General features: G+C 34.9%; 2 protein-coding genes across 8 annotated transcripts; one reads left to right on the forward strand and one right to left on the reverse strand.

The window, feature by feature from the left end:
* The first annotated feature begins 1,009 nt into the window (after positions 1 to 1,009).
* LOC108473354 (cullin-1-like) lies at positions 1,010 to 7,316 on the forward strand. The gene is made up of 20 exons (XM_017774862.2): positions 1,010 to 1,305; positions 1,687 to 1,856; positions 1,973 to 2,072; positions 2,630 to 2,815; positions 2,949 to 2,996; positions 3,085 to 3,288; positions 3,397 to 3,474; positions 3,850 to 3,939; positions 4,045 to 4,125; positions 4,217 to 4,264; positions 4,661 to 4,690; positions 4,765 to 4,851; positions 4,936 to 5,085; positions 5,165 to 5,220; positions 5,347 to 5,467; positions 5,548 to 5,709; positions 5,807 to 5,950; positions 6,082 to 6,300; positions 6,412 to 6,579; positions 6,982 to 7,316. The coding sequence occupies exons 2-20, from the start codon at positions 1,726 to 1,728 to the stop codon at positions 7,081 to 7,083; spliced, it is 2,205 nt and encodes a 734-aa protein (XP_017630351.1). The 5' UTR covers positions 1,010 to 1,305; positions 1,687 to 1,725; the 3' UTR covers positions 7,084 to 7,316.
* Positions 7,317 to 7,453: 137 nt separating this feature from the next.
* Positions 7,454 to 17,306, reverse strand: LOC108473352 (cysteine-tryptophan domain-containing zinc finger protein 7). 7 transcript variants are annotated; one of them, XM_053021502.1, is made up of 17 exons: positions 17,131 to 17,306; positions 16,685 to 16,835; positions 15,891 to 15,963; positions 15,647 to 15,777; positions 15,109 to 15,510; positions 13,710 to 14,989; positions 13,080 to 13,504; positions 12,423 to 12,992; positions 11,107 to 12,152; positions 10,851 to 11,011; positions 10,495 to 10,655; positions 9,866 to 10,026; positions 9,186 to 9,561; positions 8,714 to 9,083; positions 8,416 to 8,572; positions 8,204 to 8,328; positions 7,454 to 7,645 (listed from the first exon to the last, which is right to left on the reverse strand). In XM_053021502.1, the coding sequence occupies exons 2-13, from the start codon at positions 16,781 to 16,783 to the stop codon at positions 9,367 to 9,369; spliced, it is 4,704 nt and encodes a 1,567-aa protein (XP_052877462.1). In that variant the 5' UTR covers positions 16,784 to 16,835; positions 17,131 to 17,306; the 3' UTR covers positions 7,454 to 7,645; positions 8,204 to 8,328; positions 8,416 to 8,572; positions 8,714 to 9,083; positions 9,186 to 9,366. The 7 variants fall into 7 exon arrangements, with proteins under 7 accessions (XP_052877462.1, XP_052877461.1, XP_017630346.1 ...); XM_053021501.1 differs by having other exon boundaries at positions 8,714 to 9,561; XM_017774857.2 differs by having other exon boundaries at positions 8,714 to 9,561; positions 11,107 to 12,992.
* Between the last annotated feature and the right edge of the window lie 2,659 nt (positions 17,307 to 19,965).

Below are 19,965 nucleotides of genomic sequence, written 5' to 3' on the forward strand. Positions count from 1 at the left end.
GGTGTGCTTACCCATTTGATAATATTAAATTTTATTGTATATGTAATTAACAAAAAAAATATTAAACTTACATAAGCAAAAACGTTATCTCCTCCATTTAAATAAATGGTCATCCTCTTAAAAAAAAAATTCCATTTGAAATAATATTTTTTATTAGTATTTACTTTTTATTAACAATATGTTTAGTTATTTATTGTTTTAATTTAATTTAATTTATTTAGTTTTCCACATAATATTATATTATCCATGTGAGTTTGATGATTTGAAAAATTAATAATAATTTAAGTACTACAATGAACATTTTTAAAATAAAATATTATATTGAAGATTTTATAAAAATACATATACAAATATCACGTTTATTAAGTAGAAACTATACAATTATGTGTTGAGAATTTATTAGCAAAACATATTCAACACAAGAGTAAATTAACTATACTCACTACGCCTAATATTTAATGTGTTTCGACCCAACAGATTATTTTACATTGAACTTACACGAATAAAATTACAAAAGCATTCTCATAAAGGTATTAAATCTCCTTTTCTTCTCAACTTTTTAATTTTAAAGTCTAAGCTGTACTTATCTAGTTTTAGAGGCATTACGTGGTCAGTGGTCACCAAGAAAATTTATTCTTTAAAATTTCCTAACTATTAATAATATCCAATCCATTAATAAATTTAATTTTTTAACCATTAAAATTATATTAGATCAATGTATTTAAAACTCCTCTTAAAAATAATCTTAAGCACATGGCATCTTCTCTTAAATATTATTTTAATAAAATATGTTTCCAAAAATTTAAATTTTTACTTAACAAATCTCATCTCTTGACATAATTTTAAATATATACATACATGAAAACTTATTTATAACCCGTTTAAACACCTTTGCTTAACAAATCCCGTTAAAACTTAGAAGTTAATTACGTTTTTTTTTTTTTTTTAAAAAAGGTAGAATCTTAATAAAAGAAAAAGGGGAGATATTGCATTTAATTAGAAGTAGCAAAGAAAACTACAAAGAAACCCAAACATGGCACAAATCCTGATCTAAAACATTACTTCTTTTGGTTGTAAAACACTAAAAATTACCCGCTATTTAAAGCCATAAGTACACCACTTGCGAAGCTAGAAATGCCGTCCATGTCTCTCTTTTTAACCAATCAATCCACACCTCCATAATTACTTCACCTCCCTTCCTTTCTCCAATTCTAACCTTCTTTGGCGATAGGCTACGATTCCTTCTTCTTTAACTACTCTCTATTTCACAACTCCATTGATTAATCGCTGCGTATTCTTCTATTTGTAAGTAATATTACTTCTTTAGTTTCGCTGTAATTTTATTGTTTCCTTTGAAATCTTGTTAATTCTAGGGCTTTCTCTCTTTCTTTCTTTTTTAAAGGAAAAAAAAAAATAAAGAAATTAATCTTTTGATCGACTATTTGACTATGTTATATATTCTTTGATTTCCGTGTGGCATTGTTTAGAAGTTTATGATTTCGCTGATTTTACTGTTGTTAGTTTATTTTCGTCAATGTTTGACCTGCATCGGTTGTTATATGGTTATTTGTTTATGTATTTATTTACGTGGAATTCAATTAGTTGCTGAATTTTTGTTTGCCGATGCTCATGCTAGGGTTTTGTTGATTGTTTGATTTTTATTTTTTTGTTTATGTGCTTTTACAGATTTTAATCTGAAGAAATCTTAGCTCCTCTTTTACAACAATGGAGCGCAAGACTATTGAACTAGATCAGGGATGGGATTATATGCATAAGGGGATCAAAAAGCTAAGGAGGATTTTGGAAGGACTTCCAGAGCCTCCGTTTACCTCAGAAGAATATATGATGCTTTACACGTACCCCTCATTACTTAGCTTTAGTTTTGCTGATTTCTTTTGAGCCGTTAGTTATTATTTTTGGTTGTCTGTTTTATTTTGGTTCTCATCATCATTCTTTTATTGCACTATCACAGTACCATATACAACATGTGTACCCAAAAGCCGCCTTATGATTATTCTCAGCAGCTCTATGATAAGTACCGAGAGGCATTTGAAGAGTATATTACTTCAACGGTAAGGAAGTTGGTATTATCTCAGCCATCATTAGGTAGCCAACTAATGGTTTGGTTTAGATAAATAAGTGTTACGCATAAAACTTGGTTTCATTTGGAGTCTTTTATTAACTAGTATGATTTTGAGGATGTTTATATATATATATATATATATCCCCTCTTTGTGAAATCTTACTGAAATTCTCGTATGTTTTCTTTTTTTCATGACAAAGATCTTTAACCTATGTAATTTACAATGCCTATTCCAGGGGCTGAAACTGATGCCATGTTTCATTTATTTTGTTTAAGCTTATGCCATGTTTCATTTATTTTGTTTAAGCTTCTATGTACCAAGAACTTCGGTTGTATTTGTTTGATGTTTAAAGATCATCGTTCTAGTTTGCTTTGTTTCTTGTTTTATAAGCTCTATGGTTTTATTGTCTATTACTTTTGTAAATTCTTCTTTTACTAGTCTTCTCCTGTATAGAAACCCCCCATTGAAGCTATTTATGCATCCATTTACCTTTTTGTTGTGAATGTGCTTTTTGTCTCAAATTTCCTCTCGTTCTTTGGGATCAGGTTTTGGCGTCTTTAAGAGAGAAGCATGATGAATTCATGCTGAGGGAACTTGTTAAAAGATGGGGGAACCATAAAGTAATGGTCAGGTGGCTATCACGCTTCTTCCATTACCTTGATCGTTACTTCATTGCTAGGAGATCACTCCCTGCACTTAATGAAGTTGGGCTGACGTGCTTCCGCGATCTGGTTTGTGATTAATTCTTCTGGTATCACCTATATCTGATTATGATTTACTGAGCTGGGTTTTCAGAGTTTGCGCTGCCCATTACGTCAAATATCCTTTTAAATAATTGTTTACGATCTTTATTATTAATTTCAGGTATATCAGGAAGTGCATGCCAAAGTCAAAGATGCTGTAATTGCCCTTGTAAGTTCACATCATTGCTTCTTAGTTGATTGTATATTTAGGTCGCATTTTGAATAAAAAGTTAAGGGGAATAGTTACTTCATATCAGATTGATAAAGAACGTGAGGGAGATCAGATAGACCGTGCGTTATTGAAGAATGTGTTAGACATTTTTGTTGAGATTGGCATGGGACAAATGGATCGTTATGAAAATGATTTTGAAGAAGATTTGCTTCAAGATACTAGTGCTTACTATTCACGGAAGGCATCGAGCTGGATTGAGGAAGATTCTTGTCCGGAATACATGTTGAAGGCAAGTGCTTAAGTTTTCCTGCTTTTGTTTTTTTATAGGTTTTAAGTTTTTTACTCTGATTAATTGAGATGGTTCTAATTGTTTTATTTACTTTAATGTTAATTGCAGTCTGAAGAATGCTTGAGAAAGGAAAGGGAGAGAGTGTCTCATTACCTGCATTCAAGCAGTGAGACAAAATTGTTAGAGGTGAGTTAAATGGCTGGAATAGGTTAATGAAGAGCCTTTTTTCTGTGAGCTTAATTTTGGCTTGATGGTGATTTTCTTTTTCTTAGTGAATTTCGTTAATTCTTTGCTCAAAGACAGTCACTCAGATGAATAGTGTTTGATGAATGAAAGTAGTCACTTAGATGTAACAATAGAAGCTGCGTGAATTCTCTTTGAGTGGAAAGATCTGGTTGTTGTTTTATATGTTTCCTTCTAGCTACCTAGGCATTGAGATTGCATGTTTTTTACGTATGAATTGGCATGGAATTATGTGATAAGAATTAACAATAAGTTCTTATAAAGATAGTTCTATAATTCCTAGAGCATTCTATTTATTACTGTTTGTTCTTTATCTAGAAAGTGCAACATGAGTTGTTGGTCACGTATGCAAATCGGCTACTTGAAAAGGAGCATTCAGGATGCAGGGCCTTGCTTAGAGATGACAAGGTATTGTTCAATCTTTTTCTTTTCTAGCAATGCTTACTCTTCTTGCTATTAGCTCCAGCAAATGTATGCGTTAGATATTAACTTGGCCTTCTTTACACTCTGTAGGTGGAGGATCTTTCTAGGATGTACAGGCTTTATTGTAAAATACCTCGAGGCTTGGAGCCCGTTACTAATGTATTCAAGCAGGTCTGAATATTTTGTTTCCTCTGTTCTGCAAACCAATTGATCTTCTTTCTCATGTCCCTAAAACCTAAAACAAAGTACTTCCTTGTTGCAGCATGTTACTGCTGAGGGTACAGCCTTGGTTCAACAGGCAGAAGATGCTGTGAGTAACTATGTTAATTTTGTTGTTGTCCTTCTATGATAGCATGATTGCTGGATGGTGGATACGTTTATTGTTTTTTTTTTTCTTTGCTAAACTAAGTCATGAAGGTTCTTCTTGGATAGCAATTTATTGAGGGGGTGGAATATTTTTCTTAAACTAACAGAATGGGTGCAAAGTAGTATTTAAGCATTTCAAGCTGGCAAGGTGCTTATTTATCATCATTGTTGTGCTTGTGCAGTTCTCCTAACTGTTAAGTTTGATATGCCTTTGATGCACCAACTACTTTAGACTATGATTTTCCCAACCCTTGATGGAATAGATGATAATCTGCATAATTTAATTGTTTCTAATATTAACCTTCTGGTTCTAAGTGCTGATATTCACTCATTTACACAGGCTTCAAATGCTCCGGGTGTGCAGGAACAGGTAAACATCCCAACTTTTACGGCTATGGATTTTCTTGAAATCACTATGGATGTTGATTATCTTCTACTCATCAGGTCCTTATAAGGAAAATAATCAAGCTGCACGACAAGTATATGGCATATGTGACCGACTGTTTTCAAAACCATACTCTCTTCCACAAGGTTTGTGTTCTAATACCTAAATTTTTAGTAAGGATCGTGTTCAATGATTTCATCTAAAACATACTTTGTTGAAATGTTCAATAGGCTTTGAAAGAGGCTTTTGAGGTATTCTGCAACAAAACTGTTACTGGCAGTTCAAGTGCAGAGCTTTTGGCAACTTTCTGTGATAATATCCTCAAGAAGGGTGGAAGTGAGAAATTAAGTGATGAAGCCATTGAAGAAACACTTGAGAAGGTGCCTTTTCCATCATTTGATGTAAATTTATGGTGGTCTCATCTGTAATTTATTCTGAACTATACGTTGGTTCCTGCAGGTAGTTAAGCTGCTTGCCTATATTAGTGACAAGGACCTCTTTGCTGAATTTTACAGGTGAGTCTACTTTCCTTTTTGGTAATTAAGTTTCACATTTGCTTGTTAAAAAAAATTATCATAATGGCATGGTTTTACGTAATACAATTTTTTTACCTAAACTTTATTGTGTGCAAACATTGACAGGAAGAAGCTTGCTCGTCGACTGCTTTTTGACCGCAGTGCTAATGACGATCATGAAAGGAGTATTCTTACCAAGCTAAAGCAGCAATGTGGTGGTCAGTTCACCTCAAAGATGGAGGGCATGGTGAGTCGGCCTCTGTTTTTAGCCCAGTTTGTTTGTCTACACCACTTGTGGTTTTTAATTGTGGTTTACCTCCCTAATAGGTCACTGATCTGACATTGGCAAGGGAAAACCAAGCCAACTTTGAGGACTATCTTAGGAGTAACTCAGCTGCACATCCTGGGATTGATTTGACAGTGACTGTTCTCACAACAGGATTCTGGCCAAGTTATAAATCATTTGACCTCAATCTCCCTGCCGAGATGGTAATGATTGAAGATGATATTCCTTGATGACGGGACTAACTTTATTTCTCCACGGTGTGTTTAGAACTGTTATTTATATTTAATATCATTGTTTCAGGTCAAGTGTGTGGAAGTTTTCAAAGGGTTCTATGAAACAAAAACAAAACACAGAAAGCTCACATGGATATACTCACTGGGAACTTGTCAGATTAATGGCAAGTTTGATCAGAAAAGTATTGAACTGATTGTTTCAACTTATCAGGTGAAGAGAATCTCTGAACCATGAACTTTGCATTTAATTGTGATTTCTCATGGATTTTGTTCATCTCTTGCTAAGTTTTGGTGTTCAACTTTAATTGTGGAATCTAATTTCCAAGTTGGCTATGTAAACAGGCTGCTGTCCTGCTGCTTTTTAATTCATCTGATCGGCTGAGCTATTCGGAGATCATGGCTCAGTTGAACTTGAACCATGATGACTTGGTCAGATTACTACATTCACTGTCATGTGCCAAGTATAAGATTCTAAGTAAAGAGCCAAACACAAAAACCATCTCCCAGAGCGACTTCTTTGAGTTCAACTCTAAGTTTACCGACAAGTTGAGGAGAATTAAGGTCTGGGACAGTTTTAGCACTCTCTTTTTTCTAATGTTGTTTTCACTTTTAGTAGCATGTATCTATTGGGATGAGAAAGATTTGAACTTTGTGAATCTATCTTTGTGCCAGGTTCCTCTCCCTCCTGTGGATGAAAGGAAGAAAGTAGTTGAAGACGTTGATAAAGATAGGCGTTATGCTATTGATGCTGCAATTGTACGCATAATGAAGAGTAGGAAGGTTTTGGGCCACCAACATTTGGTTTCAGAGTGTGTGGAGCAGCTGAGTCGCATGTTCAAGGTATATGCTATCCCCTTTGTTTGTCTAGTTTGAGACCTATTTAGATGCCGTTTTTTGTTTACATAACTGACATGCAAGCACAACACATGCCGTGTGAGAATAGTCTTTTTAGAAACTCAGAAGACTAAACTATCCTAGTAGGGTGAGAAAAATGAACTGGAACCCCATTAACTTAAAAGCACAATTATCATGTCCAAAAAAAAAAAAATCCACAAGTGAGATTAGGAAGCTGTCATGTGTGCATTTATGATACTAAAAAGTAAAAACCACCCAGAAAAGGTTTTTAACTCCACTTGTGGAAATTTTGACCCCCATTCCTATTCCTAACTTAAAATAGTAAGAAAATATTTCTTAAATCTTGTGCTATATAATTAATATGATGTGGTGGTAATGTCTTTGCAGCCTGATATTAAAGCCATAAAGAAACGAATCGAAGATCTCATCACACGAGACTACCTGGAGAGAGACAAGGAGAATCCAAACACCTTCCGATATTTGGCCTGACTTCGGTAAATGTTGGTTGTTATAGGGAGATGGATTCAAAATCATTTTGGTTTTTTTGCCTGTTTTCTAGTTAGAGTTCTGTAAAGTTCATGGAAGTTCTTAATTTGGCCTATTAAAATTTAACTGTTATTTCATTGCACCTCTTTTCTTCTTCGGTTACCAACAATTATTACAAACAAGGCAAGAGTTGAATAATACTTTATTATTAACTTTGCTTTTTCTTGGTAAAGAAATTCAAACGATGCAAGAGCTTTAACTTTTAACCAAGGTACAAACAACGATACGATAGGAGACCAAAGGCAGATGTGCTTAGTTCGGTTGGAGGATATGCCCGTCAACAACAATCCACCAAATGTTTTCTAAGGCTAAATTTATTTAAAATTCATAACCAAGATCGACTCCAACTTTATTGATTTAAGACTTGTGAATAAATGTATTGTTATATACATAGGAATAACGACAAATTATGAAATAGCGGCGGACTACCAACAATTTTCGATGCTAGGTCAATCCATCGCCAGGTTCGCTATTAATTAATGCAACCACCCCAAATTATTTAAGCCTGAAATCAAAGGATATCCATATAATTAGCTAAACAAATACTGGATATTAATAGTGGAAACATAAACTGCTAGATTCAACAAGGATATGTGCCGATCCTCATCAACTAACCAGCAACGCACATATTCAATAATTAAAAAACACCCAGAATGCATAAAATGAGTCAACCATGTGGTAATACATGGTTAAAGGCTGAGCTTCCTAGAATATGAACATACAAACCAGGAAAACATGATGCTCAATTGCTCATGCCTCCTAAAACTGAATCGCTGACTTATTGACACAATGTCCATGGTAAATGCCTAAATGGAGATCAGATACTACTCTAACTTGATAATGTAGCACTTGCAAACAGTCCTAAAAGGAAGGCCAACTATTTGCAGATGGTACAAACTCTGATAACAATTACTTGCAATGGGCTTTCTTAGTCCACTATGTTGAGGGTTAGTTAAAATTATTCACCGCCTCCTAAGTTCAAGTACATTTTTTGCAAGACATTTAGAAGAGAGGAGAATCGCAATTCAATAAAAGAACAAAAATGGCCACTGAGAGTTTTTACCTATCAGCATTAAGATGCCGAACTTGGAGATGACAGAACCAACGGTCTCTCCCACAAACAAAAGCACTTGCCATATTCCAGAATGAGAATCATATAGAGATATGTTTATGGTACAAGTATATATGCTGCAAAAGAAGTAATAATAGTTAGAAGCAATGGTACGTCAGAGCAGAAAGAACTCCAAAACCACCAAATGAACAACAGATACCAACCTTTTAAGGCAAAAAAGGAATTAAAGAATTTCTGCAAATTTGTCTGGACTTCTATCACAGTAACTTTGCACCAACTCGTTTTTCTTATATTCTTTCAACTCATCTTCGTGAGTCATAGGTATATACTGTGACAGGTACAGGTACTACTGCAGCTGACCTGCACAAATACAAATGAAGGAAGGTGAAACTGAAAAAAAATCTAAAAATTAAAATGGAGAAGGGCATGGAAGGGAAAGAAAATCGACTTAAATGTGGCAATTTTGATTTTTAACGTAGGACATGTCTAAGAGTAGCAAACCTGAAACCGTCAGCTACAGTCTCTGCTTCTTAGTGCTTGAACTGAGAAAACAGCAGTCCCCGTGGCAAAAGAGCAAGCACGTGCTGCTTTTTGTCGCAGTATTTCCCTTAAGAGGCTCCAAACTAAAATAGAATCAACAAATTTAATAACTCAGGTGAACTAAAACAGCCTCTGGGGAATGGTGATGCCAATACAATAGCAAACTCCACTTTTTCAATTTTACCAATCTGCCTCTATCTATAGATGTCTTCTCTATCCTTATACAAAACTATTTCTTCAGCCGCAATACTTTTGAAGTATAATCACCTATTTATACAACTTGAAACATCTTGCATATAAACCTAATGAGTCCCATGTCCTTAATGCTGTCCTGAGAAAGAAATTAACTAAGCTTCTTCCATGACAGAAAGCAGTTGAAGCTTGCGAAAGAATATACTAAAAATCCAATTTATCTTGTATTGCACTTATCTACCTGTCAGTGTAAGAAAGCAGGCACTTGCCAGTTTTCTAATGTAAGTGTTGAGGATTGCCACGAGAAGAGCTGGTCACCCCTTCTCCTTTTTCTACTCTAGGACTTCATACCCAAGGAAAAACCATCAAAATGAAATTTCCCTCCTAGTATAAAACCATCCTTACCAACCAGATTTTTTCCCTTAATGGTTAAGGGCTTCCATTGCCACTCGTACCAAACGAAGCACTCCCTCCACATCTTGGAAGTTATAATCAAGAGCCTTCTTTACAGAAGTTATAGCTTCCCCACTTTCAGCCCCTCCTGAACTAAAATTGGCAGCTGCAAAAGTACTTCGTGATTTCCTTGAAGCTTCCATTGCATGATTTACATCCTGCGCCTGCGAATCATCACATTTGGTTTTAGCAATGATAGATCTCTAAACTTAAATAAGATATGCAAGTCACAGAGCAAAAAATGACATTTGATGCATAACAGTAAGAGAGTGGGAAAACAGACAGTCCATCGGCAAGACTACAAAATTTTTCGTGCTTGAAAGCACAAAACTGCTAGGGCAGACACTATTATTATTATTTTTTCTTTGGGGGGGGGGGGCGCGGAGGGGGAGAGGGGTCTATAATGCTTTCATTCTCATACCATGTAAAAGAACAATCAAAATTATATACAACCAGAAGTAAACTTACAAAGTTGAGCAACCGCACAAAGTTAGGACGGTTTCGAGCAGAAATAACATGATTTCCAGCAACCTGGGGAGAGCTAAGACCTTTGGGAAAAGCAACTTTGTCTGCTGTTGTAGGATGATTTAAATTATCAACATCAGAGGCAGAGGAAGAAGGAGACTCGCCTAATGTCAAAACAAAAACCAATATTAACTTCACCAGTTTGCCTCAATCAATGCAGTATTAATGTTATTTATAAAGAAATTCAAAGTCCATAAAGGAATACATGAAAGAAAAAGATCATAAAGGGGCTGGAGAGACTGATGAGTAAGCTTGAAGATATCTGTTTATACGCATGCATACCAACAAAGCCCGTCCTAAACTTAGGTTGAATGCCAATTTGAAGAAACTAGCAAATCATGTCAAATAGCAACTACAATATTGATGATTTACAAACTCAAGCTCTCCCAAACCAGAGAAACAGAATAACAGATATCTGTCTGAACCTAAAACAACCCAAAAACAACAAAATGAAACCAGAAAAACATTCTGTCCAAAGATTTTCAGATTTTGATATCAAAAAACAAATTCACTGCATATAAGCAAAAAGAGCCGCACTGTAAGCAAGTAAACTAATCATATGCTACACTTACCAGGAGGAACCATTTGCAAAGCTGTCTGCAGCTCGCGCCGGTCCCTACTTGCATTGGCATGGGAGGAATAGATTACTCTCATATAGGCCACCTCCATACACTTGTAGGCCAAAGAGGCAGCAGCCATGTCCTTTAGTCTCTCATACTCATGGGCACAAAACCTGAATATTAGTTGGTAAAAACATATTCAAGAGCCACAAAAGTGGAATCTTCCCAAAACAAAGTGCAATAACAGAAGATTTCCATGTAGCAGGAATTTTTTCAATTAATTAAAGATCAAACTTGAAAATGATGTGTGGCAACACAGGTGTAGAAGGAAGAAAAACACCAACTAGATCACCTAACATTTAACTTACTCGCAGAGTTTTGCAGTGCTACTGTACATTTGCATGGACTGAATCATATCGCCATGTTTGTTACTCTCGCTGTTGCAAGATTCTAGTAGAGAAGCACTATGAAGAAACTTCAGTGCTGCCTGGAAGTAAAGTGCTGTGCTCTCCACATTTGATCCAGAATTCTGAGGAAGTTTTAGAAGTTAAAAGAAGAGGCTTGCTAGAGGCTAGAATAATACAGAAATGCAACATAAAGTTACAAGAAAATAGTAAGGAAAACCTTGAGACGATCAGCCAGATGCTTTAAATCTTTAGCCTCCTTCAAAGCATTGGTAGCTGCCTGACTTGAGGAATCCTTTCTCATTGGACTTGGGGCATCAACATCCCTGATCCTACATCCACCTGATGTATTTCTTGAACTACTGTGTTGAGTCCCATTTTGATGATCAGCCTTCTTTACTTGCTTTTGTACCTTCAATGCATCATCAGCTTGTGGTCTGTCAGCTCTGTTTCCCTTCTGGGACCCAGAAACTGGGCGGGGGCGACCAGTCAGCATCTCATTTTGAGTTCCTCCTGCAGGCGGCAATGATAACGAGTTCCCTCTCCCAGAAGCAATTTCTGCACGATCATATTTTTCAGAGTGGAAACTCTTTGTATATCCTTCACTATTGCTTTCCTGCAGAAGATTCTGCTTCATAGTTGACATTAAATCTTGACCTCCAGAGGCATCTGGTTTAGCATCTGACTGACCAACACTTGAATAATTCTCTCTTTTACTACTCTCACCTGACAACTTTCTAAGAGCTTCTTTATCATCATCAAGTCTATTCACACTTTCATTGGACTTGACTCCAGGCCACTCCTGAAATTTATTTCTACCATCCATAGATTTTACCTCACAGGGAGCACAATCTGGCTGTTCATCAGCAGAACCAGATTTAAAATTACGATTCCTGTCCTTTGACTGTGACAACCCCTTGCCAGATTTTCTTGGATAAGAGACATTGGGATTGCCACGATTGTCATTCTGACTTTCCTCATTATGGCGTTCATCCATTATTATTGATTTACCAGCACATTGGACCTCTTGACGTAAATAATCAACACTAGCATTAATAAACTCGCCTTTTCTGATATCATGAGAAGACTCAATTGGTGCCTTAGCTTTACTGACACCTAATTGATCAACATCCTTATCCTGAATATCAAGTACAGAGGACTCAAGGTACCCTTGTTGAACTGCAGCAGAAGTTTTTTCCTTCCTTATTGTCCCTGACCTCTCACTCCCACCATTATCTTCACCATCTGAGCGTCTTCTAGGACTACCTGCAACAAAAAGACCAGCATTACGAGACTCATCTTTCCATGCAACATTCATCTTTGTCAAAGGAAGTTTATCAGGATTAGCAATTCTCATAGGAGAAGAAGAAACTGATTCTACTGGTGAGCCTTTTGTTTCATGGAAGCCAGGCTTTGATTTATGTGAGCCAGAAACTTTAGATGAGCTTGAGGTAGCTGCTAAAGAAGGTTCAGCAGATCCAAAATCTCTTTTTAATGAGTCCATACCATCCAACCTCTGTTGGGACATAGACCTACCTAGATCTTGCCCACTTTGGCGATTCTTTGTGTGTCTACCCTTTTTCTCCAGTGTACCGCTGCTTTTACTTGCAGAGGAATCCTTCCCTCCAGACTTGGATGCCCTGGCCTTCTTTTCCCTCCTGTAGTCATTCTCGCAGAACTCTTCCTTCACAAATACTCTGTTTTCCTGGAGGTAATTACCCATACTTTGGAAGGAGTCTGTAAACAATTGACTATTAATACAATCATCAACTTCCCTCTTTCTTGAAACTGCCCCACCATCACAATTTGCCAGATCCAGTGATCCATCAGTTAAGGGAACCCCAACTTTGTTCTTTGGTCTTTTACCAGAGACCTGTTGCCTGTCCTTATCTGATGAGTCCTTATAAGAAGACCCTTCGCTGTTTTTAGGTTGATCCTTTCCTACTGATGTATTAGGCAAACCATTACTTGTGCTCTTACCAGCATGCTCAAACATCCAATCTTCATCAGCAAGACGAGAACTTTCAACCTTAATTTTCTTGGAGGCCCTTAAAGAATCTTGTTCAGTGGTCCTTTTGCCTTTCATGTTTGAAGTTCTAGCATCACCTATTTACATGTTTTATAGAAGCAATACATCACATAATTTAGAAAAATAAAATAAAATTACAATAAATATCAGTTTAAAAAGAATACCTCCATCAGAACTATGTTCCACCAATTTATGCTTCTCTTTCGACTTATTTTTGTGTTTCTTGACAGGCAAATCACATTGACTTGGATGTTGTAAACCAGATTCACCTACCACAGGAAATTGAATCACACCATTCAGGCTTCCAGACTGGATTGAGGACTGCATGTTCTTCTTCATAGGAGTTAGCATGGCATTTGATATTTCTTTTAAACTGTCTTTCTTCCTTCCAGCAGGTGGCATGACACGTGAACCAAAACTTTGTTGGTTTTGTTCAGGTTGCAAAGCATTGGCAGAGGGTAATCTAGACATAATATTGCCAGAATTACTTTGCAGATTAGTTCGACTCTCTACAGCAGGAACATTATACAACGCCAAAACAGCTTTTGTAGTTTCATCCTCATCAACATTGCAGCGATTCATTGCAGGCCTAAAAATTTACAAGAGAAACAATATTACAGATTGGAAGGAGGGAGAAGAGATATACTTCCACAACCTGTCACAAGGGTTTAAATATCAACAACCATAGTCTCATGTTCAATTCAATACACTTTCAACAATTTATATGTATGAAAAAACTTCAAAGTCAGAATCATTAATTACAGATTTAGAAGGGATGATGATAAAGAACTTACAGCCAGTCAAGCATGCTACATAACCACTTCTCAGGTAAGTCAGCAGGATTTATGTTTATTGGAAGAAGACGCCACTTCTGGCACTTATCACAGCGAACCCAATTTTCAATTATCAATGTAGGAGCTGCAGTTGCAAGGGAAGTTCCAGCAACACTCGCGTTGGCAGAGTTGGATGCAAAATCCACAGTTGTTCTAGTATATGATTTGGTTGCCAATAAATACTCAGTTTTCTTCCCACTTAGTCTATCATTGTGTGCACTGTTAATTGATGATGTGTTTTTCTCAGTCTCATGAGCTTCCTTCAGCTGATCTTCAGAATGAATTTCCAATGAGCTTGTTTGGTTCTCTTCCTGTTCAGATTCTCCAATATCACCAAAAATATCTCTATACCTATCTTCAGCCTTTTGAAATGGCCTTTCTAATTTTTCGTTTCCCGATTCCCTTTTGTTTGTATAATTGTTCAAGTTAACAGTCTGCTTATGTTTCATAATCGAAGAAGAATCAACCCTCGAGCTTTCTTTTTGCACCTCTGTAGTTAGACTGCCATGACCCTGACTGCCTGTTGGTTTTCTTTTTCCACCAGAAGAGGTATGCTCCTTGGTGGGAGGTAACTTCATATTATCTTGCTTATGCGATGTAGCTCCCAGGCAGATCTTCTGCTTGGGAGGATCCACCGATTCGCTATTTAGAGCTTTGCCACCTTTTACAGTATTAGAGTCAGCTTTGACAGAATCACAAGTTTTGTCTGCTTTATCATACCCATGCTTCCTAGCATAGCCTGGAATACCATCTAGAACACTTGTCTTTTGTTCCTCCAAAACCTTTCGAGCTGAACCAGCCCTTGGATTCTCCCACTCAATCTCTTGGGAAAGTATTGGCCCTGGTGAATCCTCCATAGCAACATCATGGACACCTTTTTTTCTTGTCATGCCCTTACTTTTTACCTTGTCAACAGAAGAATATGAATTAGATAAGAGAGGAAGCTTCAGTGTTTTTGAAACAAGCTCCTCGCAAGCCAATGTGTCAACAATATCAACTTCCTTCTTCAACATAAGACCATTCTTAATCCTTGTTTCCCTGCTACTGCTACTCTTCCTTTCTACTGGAAAATCTTTTTTCTCCAGTGACTTTGCTTTATTGTCAACAAATAATGTTCCATCATCCTTTCCAGCATCTGATTTATTCCCTTCTGGAATCTTTTTCTTTACAATCAAGTTAAGTAGATGATCAGGGAGAGGTGATAGCAGTGTGTCCCCAGGTACAGGAAAGGAAGTCATAGACTGCTCAAAGCATCCAGGGGGAAAAAGTATTCAGATCACTACATGCAGATGTAAGAAGATACAAGAAAGAAACATTCTTTTTATGAGCAGAATAACATAATAGTAAATGAAGGATTTACCTGAAGAATACTAGTTGGAGATTCAAATATTATTTGATCTTGAGTCTGCCGATACATCCCTTCACTTTCTGAGGGGCTCTCCTCTAAGGAGGAAGATGGTGAAATATCAAGGCCAAGACCACTGTATATTGCAGCACTCTTTTCCGTCAAGTTATCTGAACCCACTTTGATTCGCACCTTCAATGTCTTCAGGTCTGGCAGATTGGCAGCATTATTGCTTGCAAAATCGCACTTAGAGGCAAGCTCATCATCATGAGTGGATGTTAGGCTGACCTCTTGTTGAATCGAATCATTCACAGACGATGCCTTCAAAGCAAGGAGGGTTCCAAAATTTGAAAGAGGTAGTCCAGGCCTAAGTGACTCAGAACCACTTACCCGATATGCTAAGTTATGACGGCCATCCTATATAACAAAACAAACAAAGGGCTCATGTTACTTGGACTTCTCAAAGAAACCAAAATCCTGTGAAAGATTTCACCTGATATGAAATGGAATAGATATCCAAGGCAGTAGCAGAGAAAAACGAGAAAAATTCTACCTCTAATGACATATTGTTTAGGGACCTAGGTGCATCAGAACTCTGAACTTTGGGCGGACTCTTCGGATGAGGCCAACTAGGAGAACGTGTATAAGTCGGTAAGAACGATCCATACCCACCAAACTTTGCTCCTGTGGATATGTCAGGAATCACAAAATCATCAATTTCAAACTATGAACTCAAATTTATGGTGACTCTTGACATCATAAGTATCAATGATTCTCTTCTCTCTTTTTTCACTCACCCAGATTCTCTGCAGAAACTCCACCTTCAAAATCCTTTTGAAAATGTCCAAGAACATGTTGAATTTTCTCATCCTTCAAAACATTCGAGGAGCCACATATCACTTAAAGATTAGAACTGGAAAGCGACTAAGAACAAGCAATAAGACATTGGAAAACTTATACATATTGCACCCTTAGCAGTTAACCCTGTGGAAGCAGTAATAACACACCAAGACTCTATAAGCTAATTAATGCGCTTGAATCTTACTCTCCTGACTTCCAATTAAGAAATCCCCAGCATTACAGTCAAGATTACCATAATTAAGCATCACCTACCTTACATGGAAACAATTTACGAACAATGCCTTCTCAGTAAACAGGTGTCCAACTCACATCCAACTACTCAAAAAACCCTAAAACCATTCAACACCGCACCAAGGGGAAAAAAGCTTCATTTATGACAGTGCTAGATGCGTTACAAAAGATGCTCTCTTCACCTAAATAAACCTATAAAAACTAAGTTCTCTAGATACCTCCATCACAAACCAAACATAATTTGCAGCACTAGAATTGAACATGTAAACACACTAAAATACCAATACATATATTGTATTTCTATAATAAACATAATTAAACAGTAAATATATTTAAATTGAAGTCACAACATCCAACATTGCAATTAGTCGACGTAAAAATCATAGCTTTGGATCTAAAAAACCAACAATAAAACAAGCTAACACTATGTAATTTAACATTACTTAAAATCAAAAAGGCTAAGCAGTTAAGAGAAATAAGAAGTTTCAAAATCCCTTACTATGTAAGAGAGAGAAGATAGATCATTTTCCGCATCATAATCGTCGTTATTGTTACTATAAGAGCAAGCCTCTCCTTCTTCAAGCTCAGCCTCTTCCATTTCTCTTTCACCAAACCCTAACCCTAGCCCCTTCCTCGCATCGTTAGACAACCTAACGAAATTATTCAACAAAAGAGAAAAGTAAACCTCACCGGAATTATCAAGTTCTCAACACGTAGTTATCTATTATTCGAAGCCCAAAAGGTTCTCCGAACCATTTTTCACAAGCTACCTAAAACCCACCAAAGGCAAAGGTGGTTTTTTCCCTAATTTCTATCAAAAACGGAACCTCAATCACGAATCTGAACGCCTAAACAAAAATTTAAAACAGTTTCATATAAACAAAAAAATAAAGCGATTTAAAACACACGATCTCCCTAAATTCTATTGTTTTTTAGGGCTTTTACTTTTATTGTTTTGCTGCGATCTCTCTAGCTGGAATCGGTTAGCTCAGAGGGAAAAGAAATGAAGAAAGAGAGAAGACAAAAGAGAGGGACTCTCTCTGGTTTTGGTGTACAGAGCAGCCGCGTTTTTTTCATTTTTTATTTGTTCTGGCTTAACTTCTTTACACATCCTCAAACTATGTTCTAAATTTTAAATTGGTCCATAAATTTCAATATATTTTAACCGAATCTTCAAAGTATTACTATGGTTTTCATTAGTTTAACCACTTGAGCACTAAAATGCCACCTCAAATGTGATATGGAATACATTTAAAATTACTTTTTGTTTTGTTTTTCCACATAGGATCAAAGTTGATCATGTGTTGGATAAGAAAAAATGTTTATAATTTAGTCAACATTTTTAAATATGCTTCCCATTATATTTCAACGGATATTTAAAGTCTAAACTAATAATTAAATCAAGATATTTTAAGAATTCAAATGAAATATTTTAAAATTTTAAAATCAATTTAAAATTTAAACAATAATTTGAGAACCATTAGTGCAATTAATCAGTTTCCAATTTTCTTTTGCAAAGAAACCTCATTGTAAATACTAAATAGATTTATGTCACAAGTAGTTAAAGAGAATTAGGTTTGTCTTAAATTGATAATATTAATGGATGCAAAAATATTTATTTTATTTTATTTTACTCTTGATGATATTTACTAAATTACATTATGAAATAACAATATTTTTTCATTGATTAAAGTCAATATTTTAATAATATTTGTAATGGGCATGTACTTTTTATATATCATGAATGAACTACTGAACAATACTAACCAAATTGATGAAACATCCTTATATTAATCCGTATCGTAACACACCTTTCCTTTTGTTTAGCATGAAGCTTTTTTTTTTTTCCCTTCTTTTACCTTTTGGCTTCTTTGTCTTTCTATTTAAATAAGCCAAGCATTTTTGTCCGAAGACTGATAAACAAATGACGATCATTTGGCGCGTGCAGATCACATTTGTTTCATTATTAAATTCAGGTAGTTTCCATTTTATGGTTCATAATTGCTTCCTCTCTTTTTTCACTATTTAAACAAGGCAAGTTAATTCAGACATCCAGACAAAAATATATATGGGGCTATTATTTTGTTTTTCAATGCCTTATTTTTAAACACAGTACCTAAATATTTAAAGAAAAATCTTTTAACTGTTTTATTTCAGCGTAGTACTAAATTTAGTCTTTAATAATTCTTAATTTTTAATTAATTTTTTCCTTTAAAAAGTCAAATTTTAAATAAAAATATTAATTAAAACATTTACTTATTTTATTTAGAACTTTTATTAAAAAGTCAATAATTTACAACTTTTAAAATAAAATTTAAATTTAACTAAAAATAATTGATAAAAATGTAAATGTTGAAGTTCATGCCTTTTTATGTTTAAAAGCTTAAGATTAATAAAATAAAGCAAAGAATAGATGTAAGAGCGTCTCGTGGGAAAAGACAGTTGGAAATTTTATAGCACAACAAGACAAGACAAGACATTTTTTTCAGAAGCGCGTGGGTTTGGATAACTCCTCGGCCGCCCTGCGTCTGAGGTGGCAATATCCAGCTTGTCCTAACATACTAAATTCGTTTTTCTTTTTTTTTTTCTCTTTTTAGCATATGTCTGCAAATTTTCATAATTCATTTTTTATTTTTCCTTACGTAGTATGTTGATTTTACTTACTTTTAGAAAATCTTGAGTTTACTTACCTGGCCCCACTTGTGTTGACTTCACCCAAATAGTAGTAAATTATCTTTTAATTTCGGATATGTCGGGCTATATAAATTTATGTGTTTGATGATTTAATTTTAAAATTTTTAATTATGTGCCATCATTTAACACAATTAATGAATTATATATAAATCTTTTAATTTTAATACCATATTTTAATAAAATTGGTTTCAATTTTGTTTTATTTAAAATTGAATAATCATATGTCAGTTGTGGAGTTTTAAATTCCATTATCTTATAATCTTACTTAATACTTAAAAATAAAATAAATAAATAAAATCAAATTTTTACTAGATAATATTCCTGTTTTGGAATCATGATATGGAATTTTTTTTCAGTTTGTAATTTTGTATAAAACATTCAATTTAGGAGAATTTTATAGCATATATCATCAAGTTTATGTTTTTTAAAAAAACTAAACATTTTATTTTCTTAGAGTAAAATAGAAAGTTATTAGTGAGTATTTTAAGCCTTGGTTTTTTTAAAGCAAAGCCTTAGTCAATCAATATTCTAATTAATGACAAAAAAAAAAAAAGAGATCTGTAACAGCTTTAAAATTATTTCTCGTTATAGTAGTCAACTTTGTTTATTCTTGAATTTTTAGTATTTATTATTTAAACAATGGTTTCTAATATTTACTAATCCAACAGCGATTATTTTTGTTGTTTAAAGTTAGGGTTTCCCTGAAAGGCAAGGCATGCGAAGTTAATTAATTTTAGCATTCAAGTTTTAGGAGACTTATTAATTTCTTTAAGTATTGACAATATTAAAATATATTTTATTTTTTTATGAATAACTCAAAAAAAAATTCTTAACTTTGAAGTCTCGAGCAGTAAGCATTACTTTGAAGGTATATTCTACATGACCAAGAATTTTGTTAACTCTGGTTTTTTCACTCAAGACTAAATACAAATTGTCGAAATAGTTTAGTTGACGAGTTGTTTTAATTTGATTTAATTTTAAAATTAAGTGGAATAAAATAAATTTGTTTAAGGAAAACTTTAAATTATAAATAGATTAAATTAAAATATTGTTCATAATATGATTAAAGTTCAAATTAGATCAACT

This window comes from Gossypium arboreum, chromosome 11 (assembly GCF_025698485.1).
Source record: "Gossypium arboreum isolate Shixiya-1 chromosome 11, ASM2569848v2, whole genome shotgun sequence".
Taxonomy (NCBI): domain Eukaryota; kingdom Viridiplantae; phylum Streptophyta; class Magnoliopsida; order Malvales; family Malvaceae; genus Gossypium; species Gossypium arboreum.